Genomic DNA, 27,776 nt, shown 5'->3' with positions numbered 1-27,776 from the left:
TGGCTAGCAATGCTGTAGCATGACCTCCAAAGCTTAGCCTTTATTAACTGGATAATTTCAAATATCAGAAGATTTTGGGAAGAGTAGTGGTAAGGGATTTTTCCCACTTGCATGCGTACCTTTGTATTATGCATTGGAACACGTGTTTAGAAAAGTTGTATATTCTAAATGGTCCATGGAGGTGCACAGAACATTAATGGTGCTGTAATATACGAGTACAATCATGACAAATACATTGACTTTCAATTAATGTCTGGAGGCACTGAGCCACAATAATTTCAAAATGACTTAAAGTGAATGATAAGTGTGAGGGCATGATGCATAAAAATGGCTGTTAAAACTTAAACATGCCCTTGCAAATTAATGGCCAACTCTAGGGCAGCAAGGTAGCACAGTGGCTAGCACTGCTGCTTCACAGTGCCAGGGACCTGGATTCTATTCCCGGCTTGGGTCACTGTCTGTATGGAGTTTGCACGTTCTCCCCTTGTCTGCGTGGGTTTCCTCTGGGTGCTCCGGTTTCCTCCCACATTCTGAAAGACGTGCTGGTTAGGTGCATTGACCCGAACAGGCGCCGGAGTGTGGCAACTAGGGGAATTTCACAGTAACTTCATTGCAGTGCTAATGTAAGCTTTACTTGTGACTTATAAATAAATAATAATCTTCAAAGTATTCCAGAATTAAAACTTGTAAATCATGTATCTTTCTTTTAATGAATTTGGGCAATAACAATGGTGAGATCACACAATCAGAAATATACAAAACACTAGCAGCTAAACTTAAAACAAAAGTCAGTTCCAATAAAAACTCTTGAATACTGACTGACAGAATTGGTTGCCCAAGCCTCAGCAAGCTGTGATAAGTAGTATCTTGTCGGTGAAAATGCCCCAGCGCAAAATGTATATTACAATGCATGTCATGTAAAGTTAATGTCGAGTCACATTCCTCGAGGCGATAGTTACAGATTTAATTTGTCTCTGTTTTTTTGTTTTTCCATGTTGCTCTCCTCTTGATTATTAGGGTTAGTTGTTGAACCTTTCAAATGAGAAAGTTTTTGCTCTTTCTGAACAGCCAGCAGGCATGTTCCTTTATAAAGAACAACTTTACAAATGAAATCGGGTCACGTCAGGACACCAAATTTGTTACGTTTTACTATTCTATTTGAATACATCACATTTGAACAGTTAGTCAGAAAACCCAGCAGCATATCAATTATGCACATGCTCCAAATTACACAGGAATAAATGATTAAATCCAACTTATGCACATAACCAAGATAAATATGTTTGCATATATTTCACAATTTTTCTTCAGTGCACTGTAGGAGTGCAATCACATTAGCTACTATTTGGTAACCATCCCAGATTCTCATAGGCTCTCAAAATTCAAACATCAAATTGGACTTTGGACTGATCAAAGTGCAAGGTAGTAGCTCCAATGCTTCAACATGCTTGCGAGGGATGGGAAGAGAAACTATTTTAATATAAAGAATAGCTAGGTGAAAATATATGGTGTTCAACAGCTCATGTAAATTCTGATCTATCGCTTCACAGCTAAGATTGTTTAACAATTTATCTGTGATTAAAAATAATCATTAACCAAATTTTCATTAAAGAAAATAGAAGTTACTGTTTTTCTAAAACAATTTAATGACAAATCTCATGGCTGTCGAAGTAATGGAACAACAGTAAAATTGACATCATCCATGATACTACACAAAATGGTGGTGATTTACTGGTGCCAATTCAATACAGTGCACAGCAAAATAATCCATAGAGTTTTTCTGAAATAAATTAAATGACAGGCACAATGCCAGTGCAAAAATTGGCAAGTTGCAGAAACAGATCACTATGGCAGAATAAATGTTAAGTAGCACAGAACTGGGTCAGCCCAAACATTTGCAAAGCACAACTGATCACTTAAGGCGGTGATACTTTCCCCAAACTGCCTGTGTTCCAAACGTCATTTTTAATAATGAAATCTCATGTCCTCAACTTGGCAGTCAGATATACTTAAATTGGCTTATGAATGCACATCATCACAGGAGAGCCACCACATTTAAAAAGAGCACAGCAAAGACAGAAAAGCACAAACTAAAACAAAATTAAAGTGACTACAGTCAGGGTAGGAGGAGGAGCAGTATGTAGAGTTCAAGGAATTTGAACCAATTGTAAACCAATCCATCAACAATCAAATAAGTAAATAAATGAATATTCAGGTCAACTAATTTATTATTTGACATCAAGCCGAAATCTATCCACTAAACGTAATCGAGACTTCAATCCAGCAAAGGTACACGAATGTGATCACAATTACAAGTGCTGGCATTCCAGTATATGACCATGAAAATTAGTAGAAAGAATAGACTATTTGGTTCCTTGAGCCTGCCCCACCATCCGGTAAGACTGTGGCCAATCTGACTGTGGCCTTAACCCAACATTTCTGCCTACTTTCCCCATATCTTTTGACTCACTTTTCGATCAAGAATCTAGCCAACCCAAAAATATTCAAGTTATGCATACAAATACAATCCATCCACTAAATATATTCCAGATATTACTGTTAAGTCATAAGCAAATAAATAAATTTAGAATTGTAACAGAGGTGTAGGCAATGCGCAAAGGCTGAAATGTATCAAAGTTGGTGGACAACGAGACCATTCCAGATTGTCAGATTACAGGAAACATCTCTGCCTTGGGACATTCCAAGTTAACATTCTTTAACTGAAATGACAGGATTTCTCTGAATTACCTTAAGTCGCAGAGAATGACATTTCATTATTAAGTGAATACTAGCGGTTTAGGGAGAAGTATCACAGTCTTCTGTGTTCTGTCATGCTTTGCAACCATTCACATAGACCAAGTTCTGTGCTAACATTTAATCTGGCACAGGGATCTATGACAGGTTGGTGTTTTTTGTAACTTGCCAATGCTCACAGTGGTGTCAGGCTGTATTACATTGTTAATTTGTTTCTGTTGTTTATTTTTTTGCCTATTTGGAAAAGCCCTATGAATTACTCCATTATTTGCATATCAAATTTGGCACCAGTAAACTGCTACCATTTTTTGCATATTATAAACAAAATTGTCTTTACTGTTTTTTCATTACTTCAATAGTCACAAAATTCTACATGTCAGTGTCCTTGAGCTGGAGTATGAATTACAAACACTTCAACACATTAGGGAGGGGATACAATTTCTGGCTAGTTTTCTCCAGTATATTTACAACTCAGAGGAATGTGCGGAGGCAAGAAGGTGGGGGGGGGGGGGGGAGATGTCAGTTAGTGGGGTGAGGAGGCAGTACTCATGCAGACTCTGGTCCTATCCAACAGATATGAGATATTTGTTACTTGTGAGGATAAAGAGAAAAGTTGAGGGAAGGACTGCCAAAGGAAATTAAAACATCACCAACTTAAGTATTCCATCATTGAGAAAGAGACTTTAAGCTTGGTACTAGCATCATAACATTTTGAGATTTACATTGCCAGTAATCCCGCAGAAACAGTCATTTACATGGATCATAATCCCCTAAAATTTCTGGAACAATTTTGAGATTGGAATACCAGGTTATTCTGATGGAGTCTGTTGTTACAACTATTTAAGTTAAAATCATTGCAGATGTTTCATCACGAGTATAAAAGAGACTTTTGGGACCAATGGGTGCAAATTCTCTGGAGTATATTTTATGTTAATTCATGCTCTTAAATATTTGTAGTGGTTGATAAGGTAGAACAGCTAAGAAATGATTCAGAAATGAAAGTGTCTTTCAAATTTAGACGTTTCATTTTTAAGAGGGGACATGTTAAGAATTTACAAGTTAATGAGGTTAACAGTGAACTTGAGATGAAAACAAAATACCAAACAAACAGTAACACGATTAGCAAGTGTCTCGAGAAATTGAGGTGCAAATTGCCACATCAGAGAAACTGTTTACAACAGATCAAAGGTTATACAAATGACAGCGCCTAAAGGCAAGGAATTCGAGAGAGAGGCAGCTGAATCCGATATCAAAGCAGTTGAACGGTGTAACTGCTAGCACCCTCCTCATCCGGGAAGGAGGCTAGTTTTCCATCTAACAACAAGACAGGCTAAAATCTTCAGACAGGCCAATTCCATCTATGATCAGAGCTACAGAGGCCTGTTCCAGCTAACATTTAGAGCCATGGCAGATTACAGATGATCTCCAAAAGATGACAGTTTCATCCTTTTGCTGAAACCAGCAAAGGACATTTTCCTAGACTTGGTCATCTAAGCTGTACTGTGTGGTAACTATAAGCTGGATTTGACTTATAGAGTTACTAAAGTGGATGTTGTTTGGAAAAAAGGGTGTCCTAGTGAGGCAGTCAATGTGGGTACATTTTGGGAACAAGAGGTAATTTCAGATAAAGGTGTTGAGTTATTAATACAGTAAGAAGTTTAACAACACCAGGTTAAAGTCCAACAGGTTTATTTGGTAGCAAAAGCCACACAAGCTTTATTAATACCCAAGTAACAGCGTACATTAGTCTTTCTTGTCATGTGTTTTTTTTTACTTTAATAAATACTCTTTATTAATTGTTTAAATGATGACTGAACTAGTTCCTCACTGGGTTGTACATTGTTCCTCACATTATGCCAAACACATATACACCACTAAGAACCAGTGTTTCAAGTTACCCTTCGGGGTTTTCAGACACTCTCGCAGGTAACATCAGCAGGGTTCTTAACACCTTCCTGTTAACGTTCTATGATTCAGCTTCCTCTGAATACCAACTCTGTAAAATGCACTTTAAACCAATAGAGAGGGAGAGCAAAAAGAAAAAGGAAAAATAGTGTGATGATAAAAGAAATGGGAGCAAAGTCCAAATCATCAATAGCGTTGAAGAGAATATAAATACTTCAAGTTCAGAAACAATATAGGACATAATGAACTAATTGATAATGATACAGTAGAAGTGATTACAAACAAGAAATGCGGTAAATTAAAATATGAAAGATGAACAGCACTAGTCAAAGGTCAGGGTAAGATCTGCTATCTAAAGAAAAGTTTTTTGCATTGATGCATATGGCATAAGAAATAAAACAAATGAGTTAGAAGCTCAAATTTAGCTTACAGAATATGGCATGGTGGCCATCACTGAAGCCTGGCTACAAACTGATAAAACTTCAGTTTTCGTACAGATTAAAGAAAGTAGGACAAGTTCAGGTTCTAAATGCTCAAATTTATTGAGTGTATTGAGACAGGTTTCTGGAGCAACAGGCCCGTGAACCAAGAGAACAGGCCATTTTAGGTTTAGCATTGAGTACTGAGCCTGAATTCGGTCAGGATTCTCATGGTAAGGAACACCTGGCTTAAAGTGACAATAACATAATTGAACCCAATTATTATGTTGTGAGGGAGAAAATAACATATTGAACCCAGATTTTAAATTTAGGTAAGGACTTTTGAAGACATAAGACAGCTGCTCCGAAAGCTCGTGCTACCAAATAAACCTGTTGGACTTTAACCTGGTGTTGTGAGAATAAGCTTGGTAGCAATATCAGGACAACACTAAGTTTTTCTCCATGTATTATAAGAAAGGTGGTTGCTAAGAGTAGGACAGAGGCAGGTGACATTATCAGGATAATGGATCAGCCATTTAAAACTGAGGAGGAGGAGGGGAAGCTTTTCACTCAAGAGTTGTGAATCTTTGCAACACTATTCCAGAGGGCTGTGGATGCTCAGGCAATGAGTGTGTTCAAGACGAAGACCAATAGATTTTTGGGCACCAAGGGAATTAGGGATTATTTTGTGACATATATCACACTGCCTAATGATACATTTGGCCTATTGGTAGAAAACACAGTAATGCACATGAGCAAATACACAAGGCTGGTCAATGTAAGCATCAACCAACCATTAAAGGACAGATCCCTATGATAAAACACCCACCGCGTTAAAACATATACAGCATCTAATGGTGACATTTGAAGATGTCTTTCAGTATATTCCAGACTCGCTCAGTAGGGATTCCACTTTCTTAATGAGCTCAAACCTGCTTTGCTTTCAATGGCCTTCCAAAATCCTGCACCACCAGAAAAACATGGTGTGCAGGAGGAAATTTGATTTTCATGCCCCGTTTAACATTGGGAACCTGACTTCACCGGGTGTTGGTGTGTGTTCTGCACACTGGGGAATCACAACCCACAAAAGGCTAGAGGGAAATGGCACTGGATCTGGAATGGAGAGGAAAATTAGATTTCCTCAAAAATCCTGTGGCTGTTCCCTCTCAACCAGGTGAAAGTTTGGCCCAATATCAAATACACAAGGAGAACTTAAGTGTATTACAAATACAGTTTCCAGTGCCCTTTTATCAGTTGCCTACTGGTGTGAAGAATTATCTTTCAAACAGGATTATGCACGTAGGGTTAGTTGAAAGAGTTCCACTAATGTAATCAATAATTTCACTGTTTCTGAACTGCAGTACATATAAGAGGGTGGTGGGAATTTAGACTTTGCCACAATGAAAAGTCATGCAGAATTATCTTTCAACAATTTAAAATAGTTCCCCAATAAAAAACTAAGTAAAAATAAAGAAGTCTCACAACACCTGGCTAAAGTCCAACAGGTTTCATATTCACACGAAACCAACATGTTTCGCATCTCCACATCATAAAAATAAACATGAAACTGAGAAGTCAACTCCTTCTTCTCAATCCTATGTGAAATATGTCAGGTATCTAGGAATTTTGGATACTTTCTCCAAACTGCCATACTTTTAGTTTAAAATTAATTTGGTACACTATCGTTAGTTAGTGCTATCGTTAGTTGGTCAGTTAATGCAGGCCAGGGGGGCCGGCTTTGGTGCAAGGAGCTGCATTTCAATTTGTTTCCCACTGAAGGGATCAATGAGCAAATGTGGTTTGGCGCAACATCAAATATTAATTACAATAAACTGTTGAGGTATGAAGGAAGGAAACAACTTGCTGAGTTCTCTTGCCTCACTCCCCTAACACTAGCAGCCAGTCTCTTCCCCCTGCCAGTAGTCGCTCCCTGCTACCCCAAGCCCAGCAGCCACTGGACCCCCTTCCCTGAAAACCTCCCACCTTCCCCAACAGACTCTCCGCTAAAGAAAGCTGTTCCTCCAATCAGAGACTGGTTCTCTCTTTGCTGTTGATTAGCTCACTAGTCATCCTAACAACAGCAAAATGGTAGAGAAACGGCCTGTGGACGGAGGAGCAGTTCTTTGAGGAATCTTCTCATTCATTTGTCAACATTTTAAACACGGGATCTGTGGGACAGTTTTGGAGGCCTGATGGGCCAGGTATTGGCCACTGGCCATGTGTTGGGCAAGCCTTGTCTAGACTCTCAACACTAATTCTATGCAAGTACCATTCTGATTATTGGCAATTTCAAATAAAATGTATTTTTAAAAAGCATGATTAAAAAATGACATTTTGTAGACCAACACAAATTTTGCAAGAGAGTTATTTAAGCATTATTAAAAAATTCACATTCAACTTAAGATACTTAAGCCCCAACACTTTTCAAGACCGTACATGTGCCCAAAAGGCACATCTTCCATTTGCATAGTTGAACAATCACAATAAACCAATGAGATAAGTATTAAGCTAAAAGAAGAAACATACACAAATAGAAATCAAACAGCTTTACGAGGCAATAGAAGGATACAAAAACAACAGTAAGTGCAAAAAGGGAATGAGAAAAAAACCTGCATATAATATCAAAGCAAATGGGACAGAATGAGAGAAAAAGCAAGGGCCCATTAAAAACAGCTGAAAGCAAAAATGGATAAGAAAATGATAGACTTTAGTAAAGCATAGACAGAACCAGAGCTTGTCCCGGTATTGTTGGATAAAAAAAGCATTGAAAGGTCAATTCTGGCAATACTAAAAAATTACTCTTCGAGAAAATCTTAGCATTTGCAAGATAATGACTGCAGAATTCTGCAGTGAAGGTCAAACATAACAGAGGAAAGTAGCATAGATGGTTTCCATTGAAAGTTTTTTTTAAGTAGAGGGTTAGGATCCAGAGTTTAGGCAGTAAACTCCTTCCATATTCTGGAGCCCAGCTTCTAAAGTATGTTCTACTTGACAGTGCTGGAGAGTGCTCAACATAAAATAACTTCCAATAGGGCAGTTAAGTCCCCAGTGTAAGAAAGAGATAGTGCTAGTCTTCGAACAAAAACTCCAACAAAAGCTACAGCTCCATTTCATCTCAGTTGATGCATTATCACAAGGCCTTAATATGATGCACAAGTTGCCTACCCAAGGTGTTATTTTACATTTAAAGCAAATCATTAGATTTAGTTATATTTTTAGAGCTGTTACTACACTGATCGTGCACTGCACTATATTCCTCTCCATATCATTCTACATTTGATTTGGGTTTGTATATTTCAACCTGATTTGCTTACAATAATTAAACAAATAGAATAAACACTGAGCTTTAGCTCCAATAATGACGAAAAGTATAAAGGATTTTAAAATTTACAACCTATTTATTTAAGAGTATGCAGACTGCCTTTTTGCCAACAGCATGTAATATGCTACACCACAATGTTTGGTTTCAACTCCATCAGGGTTAATTTTTGGATTCACAGGCCAGGGCCTTAAATATCCTTTTAATCTTTGCAAGGTTTAGAATACATCTCTATTGCTTAATGCTTCCTCCAGTTGTTCCTTCCCATTTAAATGATGCACTGGGGGATGGCCACAAAAATAACATTTTCTGGCCAATCAGCAGATCATTTGAAGATACAAAATAAAATCATCTACTTGCAATGACACATCAACTGGGTTGGCATCTTGTATTGCTCCAGCATTATTTTTCAACTTTATTTCACACACAATGGGTGGAATTTTACTGGCACATCTGCCCGAGGTTCGTACGATCCTGCCCGAGGCCAATGGAGAATGCTGTTCTTTGAGCCTGGCCCGCCCCCACAATCAGGGCGGGTGTGCCGGTAAAATTCTGGCCTACAAGTTCATATACACATTTATACACAAAACTACTTCTTTTATCATATGGACAACACTACAATGTTAGTCACAGCTGTTCGGCTAGAAAATTAGCAAAAGATGCTAAATAGCTTTAAAATAATTGAGGAAACATTGACTTCAAAGCTGAACAGAAACCATGGATATACGTTAAGTAAAAAATACGAGAGGTTGAGTGGGGCACAATATTATAACTAAAGTTGTGGGTACATCCAACATTCCTTTATTCATATTACTGGGGAAAACATTAAATAGAAGAGAGATACAAGTGTGAAAGGCACAAGATTTACTTCCTTCTCAGTCTGGGTGTATAATCATTCCAAAAATACATGTTTTTAACATGATATTCAACAAACTTCACTCAGAGTATTGACAATACTGGCAAAGGGTCGAGAGCTTCAGGTTTTTAGGTGTCCAGATCACCAACAACCTGTTCTGGTCCCCCCATGCGACACTATAGTTAAGAAAGCCCACCAACTCTTCTACTTTCTCAGAAGACTAAGGAAATTTGGCATGTCAGCTACGACTCTCACCAACTTTTACAGATGCACCATAGAAAGCATTCCTTCTGGTTGTATTGCAGCTTGGTATGGCTCCTGCTCTGCCCAAGACCGCAAGGAACTATAAAAGGTCGTGAATATTGTCCAATCCATCACGCAAGCCAGCCTCCCATACATTGACTCTGTCTACACTTCCCGCTGCCTCAACAAAGCAGCCAGCATAATTAAGGACCCCACATACCCCGGACATTCTCTCTTCCACCTTCTTCCTTCAGGAAAAAGATACAAAAGTCTGGGGTCACGTATCAAGAACAGCTTCTTCCCTGTTGCTGTCAGACTTTTGAATGGACTTACCTTGCATTAAGTTGATCTTTCTCTACACCCTAACTATGACTGTAACACTACATTCTGCACTCTCTCGTTTCCTTCTCTATGAATGGTATGCTTTGTCTGTACAGCGCACAAGAAACAATGCTTTCACTGTATGTTAATACATGTGACAATAATAAATCACATCAAATCAAATCAATATAGTTATTTAATCAGAAAAGAAAAGAAGATTTGTTCAATTTGACTGAAAGACACTATTTGCCATTTGGGAATGAATTCATTTTATTTTTGTTACTTTCAAAACTCCTTTCTTTCAATCAGAAAAGAACGTCCTGTTAAGTTAATACAGTAATTCCTCACTTAACAATATAGCTGTTATTGTGAAAAGTGCAACCTTAAGTAAAATAACATTAAGCAAATTTCCCATTACAGCCAATGTAAAATGCTTTGGAGAGGGTACAGAAGAAGTTTACCAGGATGGTGCCTGGTCTGGAGGGCCATGAGAGGCTGGATAAACTTGGTTTGGAACGATGGAGTTGAGGGGTGACCTGATAGAGGTTTACAAGATTATGAGCGGCATGGACATAGTGGACGGTCAGATGCCCTTTCCTAGGGTAGAAAAGTTAAGTACCAGGAGACATAGGTTTAAGGTGCGTGGGGAAATGTTTAGAGGAGATGTGCGAGGCAAGTTATTCTTTTACACAGAGGATGGTGAATATCTGGAATGCGCTGCCCAAGGAGGCTGTGGGAGCAGGTACAATAGCAGCATTTAAGGGGCATCTAGACAAACAGGATGGGAACGGAAGATATGGATTCCATAAATGCATACAGTTTTAGTTTAGGCCGGCATCATGATCGGCTCAGGCTTGGAGGGCCGAAGGACCCTGTTCCTGTGCTGTACTGTTTTTTGTTCTAACAGCTGTCGGCTTGGTTCTACAGGATCTTTCTTGGTTAAAAAAAAGAGCATTTTACCCTGCAAGCTGATTAATGGACAGTAGTAAATTTCCATGTTTGTAAATGAAATAACGTTTAAATTTTAAAATACTTTAAAAATTAGGTAAACTCTTTCCACTTTAATTCAAAAACTGAGGGAGATAGAAAGCAGGAAACAACAGGACAGCTACCCTAATATCTGTGGCAGGGGAAATGTTAGAAGCCATTATTTGAGATGTTATAGCAGAGCACTTGGAAAAATTCAAGGCAATCAGGCAGAGTTAATATGGCTTTGTGAAAGGTGCTTAACCAATTTATTGGAGTTCTTGGAAGGAATCTCGTACTGTGGGTAAAGCAAACCAGTGGATGCAATATACCCAGATTTCCAGAAGGTATCTGATAAATTACCACATCAAAGGTTATTGCAGGAAATAAAAGCTTGTAAGGTAAAGGGCAACATATTGGCATGGATTGAAGACTGGCTAGCTACGAGGAAACAAAAGAGTTGGCATAAAGTCATTTTCCGTTTGGCATGATGTGGCGAGTGCTGTGCTGGGTCCTCAGCATTTTACAATTTATATGGGCGGCACGGTAGCACAGTGGTTAGCACTGCTGCTTCACAGCTCCAGGGTCCCGGGTTCGATTCCCGGCTCGGGTCAATGTCTGTGTGGAGTTTGCACATTCTCCTCGTGTCTGCGTGGGTTTCCTCCGGGTGCTCCGGTTTCCTCCCACAGTCCAAAAGATGTGCGGGTTAGGTTGATTGGCCAGGTTAAAAATTGTCCCTTAGAGTCCTGGGATGCGTAGGTTAGAGGGATTAGCGGGTAAAATATGTGGGGTAGGGCCTGGGTGGGATTGTGGTCAGTGCAGACTCGATGGGCCGAATGGCCTCCTTCTGCACTGTAGGGTTTCTATGATTCTATGATTCTAAAACTGCTCTCAGATCAAAATAATCACAATTATCACAATCACATGGTAATTATGAAGCCTCTTAAGGTAGTGATGGAGTGGGGTGGGAGAAGATTTTTGTTTTATTCATTCATGGGACATGGGCATCGCTGGCTGGCCAGCATTTATTGCCCATCACCAGTTGCCATTAGGGAGGGAATTCCAGGATTTTGACTTAGCAACTGCAAAGGAATGGCGACATATTTCCAAGTCAGGATGGTGAGTGGCTCGCAGAGGAAATTGCAGGTGGTGTATCTGCTGTCCTTGTCCTTCTGAATGGAAGCAATCGTGGGTTCGGAAGGTGGTCTTGATGCAGCTATCCTACCAAGATACAGATCCTATCAAGATGCAGAAGGAAAAGTGTGAGGGGAAGTCAGAACACAGGTATCACTCAAGGGGGAGAAGGAAACACAGAAACCCATTTCTGCGTGAGGGACGGGTGGACGAATTATTGAGGGAGGAAGGAAGGAAGGCCCTGGTAAGGTGGGAAGAGAGAAATAGAAAAAGATGGATATGCAGTTGAGCAAATAGGAGGAATCCAGTTGGAGGAAGAGGCCATTTCTAGTTAGGCTGACATTAGGAAAAATATTTGCTGCCATGGATAAGCAGGGCCCTGCAATCGAAACACCTCCAACTTATCTTGAAAACATCTATGACGCATCCACTCATGCATTCAAATATTTATGGAACATGTGAAGGGGAAAAAACAGCTTATTATGCTCCAAATTTTATCAAATTATTGGCAGATTGATTTATCCCTGCAGATGGTTCCTATTTTGTAGGAACAAAGAACAATACTGAATAAGCATTTTGAAATCAATAGCCTTCACAGGGCTTACTCAGAAAATAGCTGCATCTAAACCAGCTTATGTAGTTCCCAGTGGTTATTCCTCCTTTCAGTGCTGTAAAGAAAGGGAACCTCAGTGACAGAAGTGCTGCTTTATTCCTTTATCAGGACAAGACTGGTAAATCAGGTTTTGCTTATTGTGATCATTAGAGAATTCAACATCCTTGACTGTAGGTAGTGTGGTCTTATCTCACAATTACAAAGTCAGAAGAGAGTCAGCGCACAGATTTAGCTGCTCAGGCTATTTGTTCACAGTTGATGAAAGCTTCATTATTCAATACTGAAATTATGTTGGGCACAAATGAATTATTGTTTGCAAGTATGTGTTTGCTAATTATTTCTTTTGGTGCATACACAAAAGCAAATAAACACACATTTCTTTCGACCCTTACCTTGTCCATCTGGCGTTTCACCAAAGGGATTCACTTCTACCTGAGTGGCATCAACTTTCAAAAATAGACTATACAGTTTCTGAATCTCTTCGGCAGCCTGTTTAAGAAACCAAAATTCAATTATCAATTAAAAATGAACAAAGGTGAACAGAGGCAAGATTATTCTGAAATCTGAACAAAATTATTCAAATCAAAACGGTAACAATGCTAGCTCTACGTCAAATGTAATGACACTTCTTTTCACTTAACTTTAAAGCTCCTCCTTAGGCTAACATTACCTATCATTACACAGAGATAAATATGTTTAAAATGGTGGGGAGGATCACTTCCACTTATCTCTCATTCATTTAAGAGAAAGCAATTCAAGCCACTCAAAGTAAAGTACTGCCAGTTATAAAGTTATCCCTTTAACAGGACACAACACAAGTTTTGATATTAATATAATGCCATCGGACCAGAGGAATATGATATCAAAGACCAGAATATTAAAAAGAACATCAACAGTCCGAGCTTCCACTTTGGGCAAAATCAGGAATTTGTGCTCCAAATGGGCTTGAAATCTCACTTGCTAGTCTTCCATATACAAACACAATTGGGCAGTGTAATTTTTAAAAATTTTCTTTCCATTAGAAGTATTCTTTGATGTATGTAAGAGTGGTAATCTGTTCACTTTTATTCATATAGCTAAATAGCAAAAGAAAAATCAGAATTTTAAATGTGTCCAATCTTCCACCTGAGTAACTGGTTTTAAAATAATAATGTGGAGATGCCGGCGTTGGACTGGGGTAAACACAGTAAGAAGTTTAACAACACCAGGTTAAAGTCCAACAGGTTTATTTGGTAGCCAAAGCCACACAAGCTTTCGGAGCTCTAAGCCCCTTCTTCAGGTGAGTGGGAATTCTGTTCACAAACAGAGCTTATAAAGACACAGACTCAATTTACATGAATAATGGTTGGAATGCGAATACTTACAACTAATCAAGTCTTTAAGAAACAAAACAATGTGAATGGAGAGAGCATCAAGACAGGCTAAAAAGATGTGTATTGTCTCCAGACAAGACAGCCAGTGAAACTCTGCAGGTCCACGCAACTGTGGGAGTTACAAATAGTGTGACATGAACCCAATATCCCGGTTGAGGCCGTCCTCGTGTGTGCGGAACTTGGCTATCAGTTTCTGCTCAGCGACTCTGCGCTGTCGTGTATCGCGAAGGCCGCCTTGGAGAACGCTTACCCGAATATCAGAGGCCGAATGCCCGTGACTGCTGAAGTGCTCCCCAACAGGAAGAGAACAGTCTTGCCTGGTGATTGTCGAGCGGTGTTCATTCATCCGTTGTCGCAGCGTCTGCATAGTTTCCCCAATGTACCATGCCTCGGGACATCCTTTCTTGCAGCGTATCAGGTAGACAACGTTGGCCGAATTGCAAGAGTATGTACCGTGTACCTGGTGGATGGTGTTCTCACGTGAGATGATGGCATCTGTGTCGATGATCCGGCACGTCCTGCAGAGGTTGCTGTGGCAGGGTTGTGTGGTGTCATGGTCACTGTTCTCCTGAAGGCTGGGTAGTTTGCTGCGGACAATGGTCTGTTTGAGGTTGTGCGGTTGTTTGAAGGCAAGAAGTGGGGGTGTGGGGATGGCCTTGGCGAGATGTTCGTCTTCATCAATGACATGTTGAAGGCTCCGGAGGAGATGCCGTAGCTTCTCCGCTCCGGGGAAGTACTGGGGAAGGTACTCCGGGGAAGTACTTCCCCGGAGCGGAGAAGCTACGGCATCTTCTCCGGGGCCTTCAACATGTCATTGATGAAGACGAACATCTCGCCAAGGCCATCCCCACACCCCCACTTCTTGCCTTCAAACAACCGCACAACCTCAAACAGACCATTGTCCGCAGCAAACTACCCAGCCTTCAGGAGAACAGTGACCATGACACCACACAACCCTGCCACAGCAACCTCTGCAAGACGTGCAGGATCATCGACACAGATGCCATCATTTCACGTGAGAACACCATCCACCAGGTACACGGTACATACTCTTGCAATTCGGCCAACGTTGTCTACCTGATACGCTGCAAGAAAGGATGTCCCGAGGCATGGTACATTGGGGAAACTATGCAGACGCTGCGACAACGGATGAATGAACACCGCTCGACAATCACCAGGCAAGACTGTTCTCTTCCTGTTGGGGAGCACTTCAGCGGTCACGGGCATTCGGCCTCTGATATTCGGGTAAGCGTTCTCCAAGGCGGCCTTCGCGACACACGACAGCGCAGAGTCGCTGAGCAGAAACTGATAGCCAAGTTCCGCACACACGAGGACGGCCTCAACTGAGATATTGGGTTCATGTCACACTATTTGTAACTCCCACAGTTGCGTGGACCTGCAGAGTTTCACTGGCTGTCTTGTCTGGAGACAATACACATCTTTTTAGCCTGTCTTGATGCTCTCTCCATTCACATTGTTTTGTTTCTTAAAGACTTGATTAGTTGTAAGTATTCGCATTCCAACCATTATTCATGTAAATTGAGTCTGTGTCTTTATAAGCTCTGTTTGTGAACAGAATTCCCACTCACCTGAAGAAGGGGCTTAGAGCTCCGAAAGCTTGTGTGGCTTTTGCTACCAAATAAACCTGTTGGACTTTAACCTGGTGTTGTTAAACTTCTTACTGTTTAAAATAATAGACAATGGCAAAAAAAACCTGAACCGTTTAACGCGTGCATATTAGTCGGTTTTTTAATAGATTAATTTTATATGTTTTCAAATTCCATTCCCCAACTACCAACTCTATCCTCTTCCGAGCAACAGTCTATGAATAATCCATAATAAAAGCAAAATTCTGCAGATGCTGGAAATCTGAAATAAAAGTAGAAAATGCTGAAAAAACCCCAACATGTCTGGCAGCATCAATGGAGAGAGAAACAGAGTTAAAGCTTTGAGTCCATATTACCTTCTTTCAGTGTTAAAGAGAAAGAAAAATGTGGCAGATTATAGAATCATAGAATCCCTACAGTGCAGAAGGAGGCCATTTAGCCCATTGAGCCTGCACCAACAACAATCCCACTCTGGCCCTATCCCCGTAGCCCCACATATTTACCCTGCTAGTCCCCCTGACACTAAGGGGCAATTAGCATGGCCAATCCACCTCACCTGCGCATCATTGGACTGTGGGAGGAAACCAGAGGAAACCCACACAGACACGGGGAGAATGTACAAACTCCACACAGTCACCCACGGCCGGAATTGAACCCGGGTCCCTGGAGTTGTGAGGCAGCAGTGCTGGCCACTGTGCAACCGTGCCATCCACGTGTATTTCGTGTATAGGAGGGGATGGAGCAGCTGGAGCAGAGTAGAAGATCGGTGATAGTTGGGAGCTAGGAGAGATTGCAGCAACCATGTGTAAGGCTTACGACAAGATGATCCTTAAAGCCTCCCTCTTTCATCAACTTTTGGTCATCTGATTTAATATCTCCTTATGTGGCATGATGTCCTATTTTGTTTTATATTCCCCCTATGAAGCACCCGAGGATTTTGCTTCATGTTGAATACAAGTTGGCCAAAGAACTTTAAAAATGTGCCTATTGGTACTTGTGCACCTAAATAAATGTGTGAAATTTGAAGAGCCTACCCCTAACAGTATAATCAGAAGAATCTCTGAATTTCAACCTTGAGGCACGGTCAAATTTGAGTAGAGGCCTGATCAGGTGAAGTAAATCTTGAACTAGCAAAAAAGATTGCAGAGAACACAAAAGATTTTAGGCTCATTTCCTTTTAAGCTTTATCAATCTTTTGTGCTGGTTTGGTTGATTAATCTGGAATTTGGTTCCTAATTCGTGGAACCTAAGCTCCTCGCTGCCATAAATATACCTTCAATTTCTATTCTCTTAAAGCACTCATCATTATGAATGAAGAAATTAACAACAGGAAGTAACATTTATGAACAGGAAGATCATTCAAATGCAAGATTTTGTTGTAAATATGGATCAAAAGCTTAAAGCAGTGTAATAGAGTGAAGTAACTTTCTTTATTAAACTTCAAAAGAAGTATTATTTTGTAAATGCATCTGACTTGCGAGAAATGTTCCACGCCACACAGTTCACATTAGTCACAGGCACTGAGTTTTTTCAGTAGATTCAGCAAGGGCCTGTTGTAACAATGACAGCTTTCTCATTTCCCTCCAGAACAGAATTTGATTTCCAAACTGGGAGCAGCATAATCAGCAAAATAATAAATCATTTTTTATTCAAGTAAAAGGAGACATATGTAAACAGTTGTTGCTCTTTTACCTGTTGCTGCAGTGGACCTTTGAATCCTATATTGGCAGCCATTCGAAGTGCTTGATCTTCTCTAACCCCTTCAAAGATATCAATTACCTCCTAAGAAATAAAGCCAACAGAATAAGTTGAAAAATGTTGACATACATTTCAAGATCCTGAATGTGAAGAACATATGCCTCACACATTAAAATGTGGGAAGCTGCTTGACAATTTGCATGTTTCCTTAAAACAATAATAGCACAATTTACGTAAAGATTTGTAAATTTTAGATGTTTTATGACATGCTGATCAGACAAAATAATGTGATCAGAGAAGTAGCAAAAAACAAATATCTGTGCTGTTAAAGATTTTAAAAATTCTTAGCAAAATTCCATAATGACATGGCCACAGTGCAATGATTTGTATTAAGCAACATATAGTTTAGTTCTCACGATCGCCTTTCATTCACTGCATACCTTAAATATCAACTCGGGTTTGGTGGCTGCTACTTCCTCAATGTCCATTCCTCCCTGGGGGCTGCCAACTATTACAGGTCCATTGCAGGCTCTGTCCATCAGAATAGCTAAATATGTTTCTCTGGCGATATCCAAGGCCTCTGCCACCATCACCTTCATGTTCACATCAATTAGAAACATGTTATTTACCTGAATAGCACTGTAATTTAGTTATTGGTCTTAAATTATTCTTTTGCTTTTGGGACTATTAACTTCATGCAATAACTTCTTAATGATTAGTCAAGGAATTTTTGTAATACGAACAATACATTCAACCACCCAATTTAATCCCTTCAAAATTGAAATCATCAATGCATTTAACTATACAAATAACGCTTTTCTAACATCAAATCATTTATTTTCACATTTGTCCTTGCCCCTTACCTTGTTAACTTTGACGCCTTCCTTTGCAGTCTGCTTTGTAATGAGGTTGTACCCGAGCATTTGCTTTGCCAGCTGCCCAACATCATCAGGGCTGCAAATATATTTTTAAAATGTGAACCTTTTTTCTTATTTTAGCTTGACTGCATTTTCACAGCTTGCCTGCAAACCTAACATTCAACACATATTGCTAGCCCTATAAGCGGTGTCCAACTTGACAAATCTTTTAATAAAGAAGCTGAAAAATATATATATGGACACATTGGCCCACAGCCCAAGCCTGCCTAAATTTTCAATTCCTGACAAAATATATCATACTCCAGTCACTTCTATTGCAGCACAGGTTGCTGCCACTAGAAGTCACAAGTGAGCTATTCAAGTATTAAGAGCTCACTCTATAGGCAACAGTTTGGCACTGCAACAGCTAAATTAGTCCACTGCTCATTTCCCCAAAGACTGTTTTCTCTGCTGATCTTGAACCTTGGCCACACAAGATTTTAAAAGCTAATTGAGATTTTGAAAGTTCTACTCCACACTTCTTTAAAGAAAGCAACTTGTCTTTCAATTTATGCAGAAAATAATTTTAATAGTGTACGGTGGCAGAGGTACCGGTTAGCACTGCTGCCTCAGATCACCAGGGACCTGGGTTCAATTCCGGCCTTGGGTGACTATCTGTGTGGAGTTTGCCCATTCTTCCTGTGTGTGTGGGTTTCCTCCGGGTGTCCCGGTTTCACATCCACAATCCAAAAATATGCAGGTTCGGTGGGTTGACCATGATAAATGTGTGGGGTTACGGAGATAAGGTGGGGGAGAGGGCCTGAGTAAGATACTTTGTCAGAGAGTTGGTGTAGATTCGATGGGCTGAATAGCCTCCTTCTGCACTGTAGGGAATCTATGATTCTAAATAAATAAATTGGTCTCCAGCGGTGATTCGCACCTTAAATTGCATTGTTCTTTATATATAGATAAAATGACCCAAGCAGCATACTATGTCATACTGTGTTCAAATTAACATCTTTTTTCAACAATAACAATGTTTAATATCTGCAGATCTAGAGTGAGTTGTTGATATATTGGAAAAAACATACATCTCCAAGCCAAAAGAAACCAATAAACCAGCTCCACTACTTACAGTTTTTGTTTATTTTGAATGACCTGAACTATGAAATCTGATGACTGCGAAACAGATACAGGTAAGGGGGGAGAATTGATGCTATTTTTTGATGGGCAACAACATGAGAGCTTGAATAGCTTGGAAAATTTTTAAACCTTATTTTAACTGTTACATGGCAAGTCTGCACTGAAAGAAGGAACTTGCATTTATACATCATTTTTCCAGAACTCAAGATTCTTTACAGCAAAGGTACTCACTATTGGAATGTAAGAATGCATGTATCTGTGGGTACAGTTTCTAATTTGGATGCAACTGACAACTCAGGTGTAGGTTGCTCTCAAAATTGTGCTTGTTTTCAGATGTGAAATTATGGTTCTTAAAAAACCAGCCTCCCATCCATTGACTCTGTCTACACTTCCCACTGCCTCGGCAAAGCAGCCAGCATAATTAAGGACCCCACGCACCCCGGACATTCTCTCTTCCACCTTCTTCCTTCGGGAAAAAGATACAAAAGTCTGAGGTCATGTACCAACCGACTCAAGAACAGCTTCTTCCCTGCTGCTGTCAAGACTTTTGAATGGACTTACCTTGCATTAAGTTGATCTTTCTCTACACCCTAGCTATGACTGTAACACTACATTCTGCACTCTCTCCTTTCCTTCTCTATGAACGGTATGTTTTGTCTGTATAGCGCGCAAGAAACAATACTTTTCACTATATACTAATACATGTGACAATAATAAATCAAATCAAAATCAAAAACCCTATACAGTACTATTTACTAGTTTCATTTGTGTACACTAGTTAGTTTCTTAATAAATTCAATGTTTTTATATTTTGAATTTTTAAAATGCAACTTTTAGTGCTCTTGTTTAATTTTAAGAGTCGCCTATAAGGGCCACAAATGGGCACAATTTCTGGAAACTTGCCATGGTAGTTAACTAAATCAGGTGGCACAGGCAGGTTTTCTCTCTCCACAGATGTTGCCAGACCTGGTGAGTTTATCCAGCATTTCCTGTTTTTATTATGGCACACACAGATTTGGGGGTGGTGCCAGCTTCCAGCATGATGTTCTTGAAGTTAGCATAAAAGATCACTTGAAATTCTTTAATCTTTTGGGCTGGTTTAGCTGATTTCAGGAAAATTGCACTGGAAAACAATGGGCCAAATCTTCTGAGGAGCAGCAATTATTGTCGGATTGCCACTCTGCTCTTATTTACTTATCTTGCAGCAGAGCTCCATATTTTTCATCCAGACCTTTGAATTGGGGCTTCTTTGTAATGCATGATGTCAGGGGTAGTCAAGCCATGCCCCCCAACACCAGCTTCCATATACCAGTAAATCTAAATGTCTTAAAGCTAATTTGAGAAGCTAAAGAGAGAAGATGACAGTGTAAGATAAATGGGTGAGGAGGTAGGGTGGGTCAGGGATGGTCGGGCAATGGTTAGGATAGTTGGGGGGAGTTGGATGATCAGGGGGGTTTTCATCAGTGGGTTGAGGGGTTTGTTGGGTAGTGAGGGATTAGAAGAAGGGGTTGGGGGTTGGTGTCAGTGGGGATTCAGGAGGGTAGTCAGATGATATGGAGTTAGTCAGGTGTATGTCATGGTATGGTTGGGGGTGGCATATCCAGTAGGCAGTCAGTGGGGGTGGTCAGTCATATAGTCACGCAGGAGTTACAACTGGTTGTAATCCTTTTAACTTTTCCTGGGTAGCTATTTTAGCAACTGAGTCAGAACTATCTAAAGCCTCCAACTCTAACTCAGAGTTTCTAGATGTAATTCCCCAACAGAAGCTGAAATTTTCCGGGCAGTTACCATGTAGTTCATGTGTGGGGATTTCCGAGGGGACCCCTAGCACATCTTCTGAGTACCTCAGGGACATGACTATATGGACACTGGAAAATCTGGGCAAATCAGTGCAACTTAGCAAAAACTTTAACCCCCGTTGTTAGCAGCAGTGGGAAGAAAGATTGTGTTAAGCCACAATGGACCATAATCCAAAAATTCAGCAGCAGTGAAGCACTTCAGATGCCCTGAAATGAAGTGCTGGAGCTTAAGCACAAATGGGGTTCACATAATTTGGCACAGGAGAAGGAAACAGGAGTTTAAAAGAGCTGTAAAGTAGGAGCAGGGGAACAATCCAAGAGGTGGAACGAGGGTTTGGCCCACAAGTGGATCCCATGAGTCTTTCAATAGGGGCGAGGGAGGAGGTTGCAGAGACAACACAGAAAACTGTATTGCAGGTCTAATAACACCAGTTTGTAAGTTTCAAAGAGATTGCTGCAAAAACTGAACTATGTATTTCATGTTTTGTTCCTCTGACAAATAACTTCAATTTTACACTCTGCAGGTCTCTATTTCAGGCCTCACTAAAGCAAAAATAAATGCATGGTTATTCAATAATATCATTCCTAATTGTCAGATAGCAGAGATTGGGTGGATTGCTGGGATTTGGCAGGAGAGGACAAGCTAGCATTCAGTGTTCTTTGTGAACGGCAGAATTTTATTCACACAAGCCCAAAAGTCTGGAGATGACAGATTTCAGAAGCAGACAAACTGAAGTATCAGCAGAGGTGGGCAACATAGAACAGGCACTCTTAATGAAATAAGACATTACACATTTCAGGTCACAATGGATGCTGAAATTGTAAATGAAGAAAGCTTTGGTCTCCCAAATTTTTAACTACAGGAAATTGAGGTTCATCCAAGATTGGATGCCACACAAAAATCTGTTAAGAGGCAGAAGCGGTAAAGAAATCAAGAGTGTGGAAAAGTAGAGCAGAATGTCATCAATGTGAATTTTAGATTTGATTTGATCTAGGCCCCCAAATAGTAATAGAGATGTGGAGGAAGAAATTGCTAAGCAGATTATGGATATGTGTGGGGGTCACAGGGTAGTTGTCATGGGGGACTTTAACTTTCCAAATATTGATTGGAACCTTTGTAGGTCAAATAGATCAGATGGGGCAGTTTTTGTGCAGTGTGTGCAGGAGGGTTTCCTGACACAATATGTGGATAGTGTAAGGGAAATTGTATTAGATATTGTATGAGCTAGGTATGAAATTCAGATTCACAGGTTTTAGTAAAATGATATAGCAGATTTAGGTGAGTAGTGAGATGGGTATATAACCTAAAGTAACTTCGTGTGACCTAATATAATCAAGTGTAGTCGATATGATTAAAGCGGAGGAACTAGAGGAACTAAAGAAGTAATATAGCAATCACTAATTAAGGAAAGCAAACGATAGCCACTTAAGAAAACAAGGAAGACTGCTCGGTGGTTCAACTTAATAGTGGACCATAAATCAGCAGAGAGAATGTCTTTTTCTTCTAAACACATTCGGCCTTAGTCTACAAAACCACGATTATTGTACAAACAGAAAAGTTCAGATAAGAGCAAGAGTTATAACCACCATGGTTTAAGAAACGAAGAGATATAACAGGGAACGACCAAATGCAAAGAAAACAGATAAAGGGTCAACTAAAATTAATGGTGGCCAAAGAAAGATAGGGCTGTAGGGTAAGATAACAACCAAGGACAGGCTGTAAAAGGGAGAGGAGGATCTTGAGATAGGAGGCTGAAATGTACATAAAAGATTGTAAGCCCAAGGGCTCTTTGGAGTGTTCCGGACGTTCCCGACTTTATCTCTTGTGCTGAGAAATAAAGTCTATTGCTTGGAAGATCGCTGCTCAGACTCTCTGTTTTAATTGATGTGAATAAATTGTCGTCCTGGGGAACCACGACAAAATTGGCGCTGCTTAGCAGGGTTGGTGAGAGATCGCCCAGAAAAGCATCTGGAAGGAGTAGCGGAGACGGTGGTCCAACCGGAACCGAGAAGTCCCCAGCCGGCCTTCTGTCAACAAGGTAAGCAGACTTGCATGCATGTAAATCCTTGTTGTCAGAAAGGGGTTTTCTCGAGGCCCGGTGCGCCCGGCTCTCTGCTGGTCCTGGATCTCCCCAACCCAAAAAGATATCCTGCACAGGTAAAACCAAATTGTGTAAAAATTTTGAGAGACTGAGTCTGATCCGAAGAGCAGAATTTTTGCATGCAAAAGCGCGCTGCGAATACTGTATTGTCTGTGAATGGGTAAAAAGTGAGACGGGAAAAAGGCCGAAAGCTAAAGTAATGCAATTAGGTTAAGTCAAGCGGTTTGGAGCGGGTTTTTCAGGTCACGACTTGCCCAGAAGAGAGTAAGTGTGGGAAAATCTGCCAGTCCAAACCTACCCAGGACCTCGGGTAAGGGACGTCAACCGAGAGGGAGAGAGAGATCAGTGAGAGATCACTCTCTGACCTAATACAGTAGCCAAAAGCACAGGAGTGGATTTTAACCACAGGAAAGGGGAGTAGCAGCTAGAATAGAGGAAGTAAAAGACCAATTTGAACAAACTGGTCTGAGAAAACAGCGTGAAGGACAGAAATAAGAGAGAGAGTCGGAACATAGGTAGGGTAATAACTAACAACTTGAAAAATTACCCTGACAAAACTGCCTGGTGACAAGATTGAAAATAACTAATCTTTGAATAATAACAAAAACGGAAGCAACACTGGATTGGAAAAAGATTACACACATAATTAACTTAGAGGAGATAAAGAATGAGTGGCCGTATGTAAAATGGGAAAGAGTAGTCGATAGGAATTGGATAGACGAAATAAAATTGGAAACCCTAGAGAAATTAATAAAGGGATCTGACCGATACAGGATTCTTATACACATAGACGAGCAAGTGAAAACCTACTACCCTCTGGCCCGGGAGAGGAAAATAGTGCCGGGACAGGGGACTACGGGGAAGTGGATATCAGGACCCCGGTTAGAATTACAGATATTGGCAAAAGAAATCCAAAGGAAAGGTAAACAGGGGACTGAGCACGGAAAAACAATACAGCAAGTAATAATCACTGTGATACCTAACTCTGACAGACTAAGTGACAAAAATTGCGACAGTGATCCAAAAAGATGAGTAATGGCGCACCAAGTTAAGACACCAGTGGAGATGTTAGGGGATAAGTTCCCAGCCCTTAGGGGAGATATAGAACACGTCTCTAAAAAATGGGCCAAAAGAACAAATAAGACCAATACACAGTGGCCGGAGGAAGGCACATGGTCCATAGAGAGGTGTGAGGACCAGAAGGGAATGATAAAGAACTATAAGATTAAGGATAAAACGAGCAAAAGAAGGGAAAAGCGAGAAAAGGAGTTAGAGATATTAGCCCTATTCCAACAAGAAGGGAAAGAGAGAAGAGGGGTATGGAGGGGAGGTAGAATGCAGATGCCAGTACAACTTGAGGAAAAAGCAAAATTGGAAGATCCAAACGTAGCCCCACCCCCATACTTAGAGAAACAGAGCTCCACGGGACTGTACCCAGTTATATCAGGCACAATGAATTTTGAGGGAGAATATGACATAGAACAGATGACGAAGGAGGGAAGGGCACAAAGGGAGAGAGAAAAGAGACAAGATATAGAGAGATGGAAGGAGAAACAGAAGAGAGTAGTGAAGACGAAGGGAGGCAATCAGTGTTAGGGGTGCAAAGAAAATCAAGGCGGGAAAGGCACCCACCTGTAAAGTTTCCAGATGTGGATAGGAGAGGGAAAAGGGTATTCCCGGTGATTCTGAAGGGTGGCAGACCGCAGTATATCCCTTGGTCAGGTCAGGATTTGCCTAATTTAATTAATGAATTACCCAATATTTTGGATGGGGCTGGAAGGTGGATTGGACAGTTGGAGGCAGGGATGGTGGGAAAAAGGATGGCACTGGGCGACATCAAAGCTCTCCTGACAAAGGTGCTAGGAATGGACCAAATGGCGGAAGTAATGAGACGTGCTGGCATCCCGACCACAGCTTATGACCCAGCGGTGGATGGGATACTAATGGACCAGTACCGCCAAGACATCTGGCAGGCACTGCGGGATATGTACCCCAATCGAATGGATGTAAAAACCCTAAAGGGAGAGCCACTGGGTGAGGAGGAGAATGCAGTGGTGTATGTGGAGAATCAATTAAAAAGGTGGAGAAGGGACACGGAGAGGGACATTCTAATAGACCCACTGACCAACTCCATGTTCCGGGCTGCAATCCTAGAGGGCTTGCCAGCCCCAGCTAAGACAAGGCTGGAGGAAGTGGTGGGCTTGGACTCAAAAAATTACCGAGAGTTTGTGGATTATGTTGCCCATGCAGTAGAGAGACATCGCAAAGATGAAAAGAATGCAGACAAACAGCTGAAGGAGGTACAACGTAAACTCCTTCAGGCACAGTTGGAGGAGATCAAAAGCAAGGATAAACTGAAGGCAAAAGAGGATCTCGCACCCAGAAAAATAGCACCAATGATGGTGGAGCAAAAGCCAGAGGAAATACCTGCACTAATCAAAGGGGGGAGCGGAGATGGAGGCCAGCCCGTCATAACCTATAACATTTCTGCCTTCCCACTGTCCATGAACCCAGGAGCCTATGGCCTAAATTATCAAAACCCATACGCCCTGCAAAGTCAGACTGACTGGAATAGAAATGGGAAAGGACAGGGAGGTGGTAGGCCACCCTATCAGAATCAGAGAGGACAGGGACAGGTTAATCATCAGACTCCGAGACAGGGACCACTGCCTGGCCCTTCAGGTGTGTGTTGGGGGTGCGGGGAGGCAGGGCACATAAAAAGGAATTGCCCGCGGAATTTCCCCAGACAGAGAGAAAACCAGCAGCAGACAGGCCAACAACTGATCCAAGGGTCGCCAAACAGCATCCCGATGTTTCAAGGGCCGGTAAACCATCAGAATTCCCCATAGGGAGGCCCAGAGAACCCCGAAATGGTAGGACAGTACGTACAGATAACAGAAACTGCAGAGCAGGAACCTATAGTTAACGTTAGAGTAGGAGGGATCGAGGTCCCCATGATGATAGACACCGGCGCCACATGTACGTGCATGCAAACGAAATATGCGGATCACTTACCATTGTCAAACCAGTTTGTAAAAACTGTGGGGTTCTCGGGGAAAGTAACATTAGCTCGAATGACGACGCCGGTGCCTGTTACCATTGGAAATAAGACAACCCATGTACCTATTTTAGTATGTGATAAAACTCCTTTAAATCTATTGGGAAGGGATGCAATCCTAGGTTTAGGACTGAAATTAGAATGCACTGAACAAGGAATTGATTTGATGGGAATGTATCCACTTGAAATACCAGGAAAGGAAGGGGTTAATGTATATTGGTTGGGAGATATAGAGGAACAAGTTAAAAAACAGATATGGGAAGTTTGGGGAAAGCTTATAAACACTTGGGTTCCACAAGCCAAATGGCCAAGAACAGAATTACACAGTACAATGATATTTGATGAAGGGCAGGAACCTGAGATACAGGAGAAATGGGAAAGGGAGGCAGGACGAGAACAGGAAATAAAGTCAGGAAGTATTTTAATCGGACTAGAGGGAGTAGCCCTCACCATTGTTAGGAATGAATGGGTTAACAAATGGTTCTCTGTATCTGGGGCGGAGCCACATGTCACATTGAAAGTGAATCCAGGATACAGATCAAAAGACCTAGGACCAATGGTGTTGAGAGCACAAGATTTAGAATTTGTCCAGACAGACAATGTAGATACTTGGACGTCCAGCAATGGACAAATGACGAAAATAATTTTGGATGTTAAAATGCTTGGGAAACCGAAGCAGATAACAATAGGAGTGCAAATCGAGAAACAGGGACTGGAGTGGAGAGAGAGGTTAGAGCAGGATTTGAACTCCCTCCCGCAGGAGTTGTGGTCCAGACAGGACACGGATGTAGGGAGGGTCAAAAACGCTAATCCAGTTGAAGTCAGATTAAAGATAGGACGTCAGGGGCCGTATAGGCCGCAATACCCAATCAAGACAGAAGCAATTGAAGGAATTAGAGGGACGATTAAGGGATTGATAGAAGCAGGGGTATTAAAAGAAACCCGGAGCAGGTGTAATACACCGCTACTACCAGTGAAAAAGGCGGACGGAGAAAAATGGAGATTGGTGCATGACCTAAGGGCAATTAATGAGGTAGTGGAAGATATGCCAGCAGAGGTTCCAAACCCTTATACCTTGATGACAAATATACCACCTGAAAGTAGATGGTTTACTGTAATAGACCTATGTTCGGCATTTTTTAGTGTGCCACTAGCTCAAGAAAGTCAGTATCTCTTTGCATTTACGTACGAGGGGAAACAATACACATACAATAGGATGCCCCAAGGATTTAAACATTCCCCACATGTATTCAATCAGGTGTTGAGAGCAGATTTAGAAGGAATACAGTTGGAAGGAACACTGATACAATATGTGGATGATTTATTATTATGCACAGGAACACAAGAACAGTGCAGGAAGGATAGTTTAAAACTATTGAAAAGGTTAGCAGAAGGGGGTCATAAAGTTTCCAGGAAAAAGCTGCAGCTGTGCCAGAAAAAGGTAGAATACTTGGGAAGAGAAATATCAGCAGGACAGAAGGAGATAGCTTTACAGCAAATAGAAGCAGTACTAAAAGTTCCGAAACCACAGACGGTGGGACAAATGATGACATTTTTGGGAATGACAGGATTCAGTTCAGAATGGGTGGAAAATATGCCGAAAAAACGC

The 27,776-nt window shown here is 41.0% G+C and overlaps 1 protein-coding gene across 1 annotated transcript in view; it reads right to left on the bottom strand.

Annotated features, from left to right (window-relative positions):
• The window catches only part of suclg2 (succinate-CoA ligase GDP-forming subunit beta), a 400,364-nt gene that overhangs the window by 151,615 nt on the left and 220,973 nt on the right, over nt 1-27,776 (bottom strand). Inside the window, exons 4-7 of the mRNA XM_078209475.1 lie at nt 18,072-18,162; nt 17,649-17,801; nt 17,203-17,292; nt 12,923-13,019 (exon numbers count right to left, since the gene is read on the bottom strand). Coding sequence (XP_078065601.1) covers nt 12,923-13,019; nt 17,203-17,292; nt 17,649-17,801; nt 18,072-18,162 — 431 coding nt within the window. The remainder of the gene's footprint in view (nt 1-12,922; nt 13,020-17,202; nt 17,293-17,648; nt 17,802-18,071; nt 18,163-27,776) is intronic.

Source organism: Mustelus asterias, chromosome 3 (genome assembly GCF_964213995.1).
Source record: "Mustelus asterias chromosome 3, sMusAst1.hap1.1, whole genome shotgun sequence".
In the NCBI taxonomy this organism is placed as follows: Eukaryota; Metazoa; Chordata; class Chondrichthyes; order Carcharhiniformes; family Triakidae; genus Mustelus; species Mustelus asterias.
This window is presented reverse-complemented; position numbering and strand designations above follow the sequence as displayed.